The 5190-nt window shown below is 40.5% G+C and overlaps 1 protein-coding gene across 1 annotated transcript; it reads left to right on the forward strand.

Annotated features, from left to right (window-relative positions):
- Positions 1–3110: 3110 nt before the first annotated feature.
- On the forward strand, positions 3111–4499 carry LOC139709298 (uncharacterized). Its single transcript, XM_071621247.1, has one exon. It carries the CDS (start codon positions 3111–3113, stop codon positions 4497–4499), a length of 1389 nt encoding a protein of 462 aa, XP_071477348.1.
- Positions 4500–5190: the final 691 nt, after the last annotated feature.

Below are 5190 nucleotides of genomic sequence, written 5' to 3' on the forward strand. Positions count from 1 at the left end.
CCTGTCAACCGCTTTGCGCAGCATCGACGATATACGTTGCATCCATCAGGAAGTAACTGGTGAGTGCAAGTACACTGAATGTAGGCCTACTTCCCTGATTGCAATTGCATTGCATCAGACTAGTGTTTGTGCGTCTAGAGCTAAGCGGAGGACTGACATTGGACTGCCTGAGCTATGGAAGCCTATATTTGCACTTTTGGAGAGACATCGATGAAAAATGAATATGATATACCGCACCAAACTTCTACGAATTTCAAGATGACCACGGTGCGACGTCAGGAAAAGTCTTCTGCACTGATCAATTTTTATTTTTACTGGTAATTTGTGTGTTTTCATTGATTATGCTTCCGCAAGTAAAAAAACAAAACAAAACAAAACAAAACAAAAAACACAACAACAATTACGGCCTACTTGATATATTTATTTTTGAGGCCTCCATCCATTTCAAGCTTAATCGCTTATGATGGTGGTCTCCTGCATTCAATTATCTCTGTTGTTTACTGAAAAATACTGTATATCTTATTTTATGTTTCTGTGTATCTACATTGCTCAATGCAATCACCTATGTGTATCTATTATTTTATGTACTGTTATCGATTTATTTCACTGCACTTGTTATTCTTTGTCTTTGTACTTTTTGAAGTTTGCATTCAAATTGCATCTGATTGAATGCAGAAATAAAAGCAAACAAACAAACAAAAAAATATATATATATGTATATATATATATGTGTGTGTGTGTGTGTGTGTGTGTGTTTGTGTGTCTGTGTGTGTGTGCGTGCGTGTGTGGGTGGGTGTGTGTGTGTGTTGGTAGCAAAACTGTTCTTGCACCGCCCCGCCATGTTGTCACTATATATATATATATATATATAGGGCCTATATATATATATATATATATATGTTTATATATAACGAAGAATAAACCGGTAATGCAATATTTCGCCAATATAGAGTTTATTGAGCAACTCAAATTTTCGGTGGCTTCCATCCACCTTCTTCAGGAGTCTCGACGCGGAATGTCAATGTCAAAACATAAATTGAACATTAAGAGCGCGCACTCATATACACAGAATTGGTTGCTATGAGAGTGCGTACCCTTTACAATGATGTTGCCATGTAGACGCAATGTAGTCAAGGCACCCCACGCATAAGGAGGAGGACATTGACAAGCTTATTACGTAACAATGGTGTTCAATTACTTTGTATTAACACAAGTTATGATATCGACATACTATGTACTCATCAACGTACCATAGGTTACAAAAATAAGTTAAAGAGCGCTCCAGCAATTAAATTGTTTCATGTGATATCGACACATGTAATCATAAGTTACAAAAATAGGTTGAATAAGCGCTCAAACAATTAAATGACTCAGAATACAATAATCATCGGTAGGAAGAAGTCGATATGATAATTCCTGTTAAGAAACAGTTCAGTGTCTCACTGAAATCTAAGCAGATTTGAACATACAAGAGTGAAATTGATTGTATCATACAAATGAGTATTAGGATGACAGTGTGAATCCATCTATAGAAAATAATACAAAGTAAGAGTAAATTGATTATTAAAATGGAGACATGAAATCATAATATTCGCTTTAATTCATCATAATCTCAGACATGTCAGACAGAATAACCCACTAATTTCTCTAAACACCAGTGGTAGTGAAACAGTTATCAATTAAATATCTTATAATCCTCGACATGACATATTCTTCTCTTTAACGGAAGAATGAGTAACCATTTAAAATGGATAAATCTCTGTTCAACCCTTCACCTTGAAAGCTCTTACTCTTTACGATTACTCGTAACTCGGCGAGTTTTCTTTCCTCTGCTGATGTGTAACCTCCTCCGAAAATGCACACTCTGACATCCGTCAGTGAGTGGCCGGGGAGGTTGAAGTGTTTGGCAACGGGGAGGTCGTTCCGATTTTTCAGGATGGACGATTTATGATTATTAAAGCGCATCCGGAATTTGGTGCTGGTCTCACCAATATAGACAGCGTGAGGGCATTTTGCACACATTAGACAGTACAGTACATTACTGGAATCGCAGGTAAGTCTCTGTGGACGGAGGGTGACATTGTTGGAGATTTTCACCCTGGTGTCAGTAATAAGGTGTTTGCAAATTTGGCACCTAGGCTTAGCACATGGTGTGTTACCACTCGGTGGTAAAGGCGCTGGGAGTTTGGTGCTTACAAGCAATTTTCTGAGATTTGGGGGCTGACGCTGGGCGTGTAGAGGTTGATCTCCAACAAGTTTCCCTAACTCGCGGTCGAGAGCCAGTGTAGGCCATTCTTGCCTGACTTGTTTCACGAAAGATTTGGTAGCAGGGTGGTAAGTGGTCACGAATGGAAGGCGTTCCTTGTTTTTCTCCAACTTAGTTTGGTTGAGGAGAACTCTTCGGGATTTCCTTTTTACTCTACGAATTGCATTCCCGATAATTATGATAATTTGTCCGAAAGGGCTTGCTGCAGTAATTTCATTGCCAATAGAGGGCGTTAGCTCACATCATATCAATACAGTCATGACGGACAGCTTAATTTCTCTGTTGGCCTATCAAAAGCGAAGGTTGTTATTTTCCTTTCGTCTTTCCTTTTTTGTTTATTTGAGAGGCAGTGCGACAGTTGTCAGATAATGATTACTATGAACCTCTGTCAGAGGACCCCACTGATAAATTTCGTGAGAATGCTACGGAATGTGTTAAGCATTTGACAGGCAGTAACCATGGTAACATATCTCTTCCTGAGAAGGCTAGGGTTAGTCAATTCTACCTCTTACCTAAAGTACACAAGCTTCCTGAGAAGGCTAGGGTTAGTCAATTCTACCTCTTACCTAAAGTACACAAGCTTCCTAAGATGGTGACGAGTGTAACTAAACAGGAAGCAACAAGTTCTGATTCTATCATTGCAGCAGCCAAACAACATGCAATAATCCCACCAGGTAGACCTATTGTGTCCAGTGTCGGTTCCCTTACTGAACCAATGTCTCAATTTGTTGACGAGAAACTTCAACCATTTTTACCTAGAATCAAGAGTTACGTCAAAGACACGACAGACTTCTTACGAAAGATAGAATCGGTTCAAGTTGCCCCTGGTTCGACACTCGTCACCATGGATGTTCAAAGTCTGTATACTAACATCCCTCATGAGGACGGTGTACAAGCAATACGCCGCTTCCTCCGTGACCATGCTAATGAGGACGAAGCTGTAGATAAAGACACATTAGCCCAATTGACAGAATTCATTCTGAAACACAACTTTTTCCAGTTTGACGACAAGTATTATCTACAGAAAAAAGGCACTGCCATGGGAACTAAGATGGCACCCGCATACGCCAACATTTACATGGCTGCCCTAGAGGAGGAATTTCTGTCAAGCTATCCTCAGAAACCTACGGTATATGTTCGCTACATTGATGACATATTTATGATTTGGGATCACTCTATTGAAGAGCTGGCTGCTTTCCACCAGGCATTCAATTCATGCAATCAAAGCATCAAATTCACAATGGAAAGTTCGCAAGAGAAGGTCCATTTCCTGGACGTATTGGTGTCGATAGACCAGGACAACCAAACGTTACAAACATCCGTGTACCGTAAACCCACCGACTCTTTCTCATATTTGAGATTTGACTCATTTCACCCACACCACATCAAACAATCGATTGTTTATAGTCAGATGCTTCGCTTCCGCCGAATCATCTCGGACGAGGATGTGTTTGACAGAGAGGTCCTTACACTAGGTAGACAATTCCTCAAACGAGGATACCCTCCAAAAATGATCGGGAATGCAATTCGTAGAGTAAAAAGGAAATCCCGAAGAGTTCTCCTCAACCAAACTAAGTTGGAGAAAAACAAGGAACGCCTTCCATTCGTGACCACTTACCACCCTGCTACCAAATCTTTCGTGAAACAAGTCAGGCAAGAATGGCCTACACTGGCTCTCGACCGCGAGTTAGGGAAACTTGTTGGAGATCAACCTCTACACGCCCAGCGTCAGCCCCCAAATCTCAGAAAATTGCTTGTAAGCACCAAACTCCCAGCGCCTTTACCACCGAGTGGTAACACACCATGTGCTAAGCCTAGGTGCCAAATTTGCAAACACCTTATTACTGACACCAGGGTGAAAATCTCCAACAATGTCACCCTCCGTCCACAGAGACTTACCTGCGATTCCAGTAATGTACTGTACTGTCTAATGTGTGCAAAATGCCCTCACGCTGTCTATATTGGTGAGACCAGCACCAAATTCCGGATGCGCTTTAATAATCATAAATCGTCCATCCTGAAAAATCGGAACGACCTCCCCGTTGCCAAACACTTCAACCTCCCCGGCCACTCACTGACGGATGTCAGAGTGTGCATTTTCGGAGGAGGTTACACATCAGCAGAGGAAAGAAAACTCGCCGAGTTACGAGTAATCGTAAAGAGTAAGAGCTTTCAAGGTGAAGGGTTGAACAGAGATTTATCCATTTTAAATGGTTACTCATTCTTCCGTTAAAGAGAAGAATATGTCATGTCGAGGATTATAAGATATTTAATTGATAACTGTTTCACTACCACTGGTGTTTAGAGAAATTAGTGGGTTATTCTGTCTGACATGTCTGAGATTATGATGAATTAAAGCGAATATTATGATTTCATGTCTCCATTTTAATAATCAATTTACTCTTACTTTGTATTATTTTCTATAGATGGATTCACACTGTCATCCTAATACTCATTTGTATGATACAATCAATTTCACTCTTGTATGTCATTACAAAAAGTCTACACACGTCGGCGGACAAACTCTTAATGAGGTATGATGTCATATTTTCATTAACATACAACCAATTGAAACCCGTTGCTGGTAGTGTATAATGAATATTCATTAATTGATCACGCGTTGACCTCATTTGCATACAAACACAGGTCAAAGATATTAGCCAATCACGAGCTAGCGCTGGACGGCTGGCTAGCGTGGTCGCGCTCCGCGAAATATCAGCATGCGATGCGCGCAGCTAGCTGTATTATGCATGCACTGAGGGGATAGCTAGCTAGCTACTAGTATACTAGTAATATAGCTAATGTGACTAGATGTAGTTGTATACGTATGCATGCAACACAAGAAAGTGTTAGAACTTATTTCATATTTGGACTTCATCGAGTAGGGCCCTAGACCTCTATTCTACAAGTACGAGACTACTTCA

Source organism: Diadema antillarum, unplaced genomic scaffold (assembly GCF_040938485.1).
Source record: "Diadema antillarum isolate AM-2024a unplaced genomic scaffold, OU_Dant_1.0 seq00001425_RagTag, whole genome shotgun sequence".
Taxonomy (NCBI): Eukaryota; Metazoa; Echinodermata; class Echinoidea; order Diadematoida; family Diadematidae; genus Diadema; species Diadema antillarum.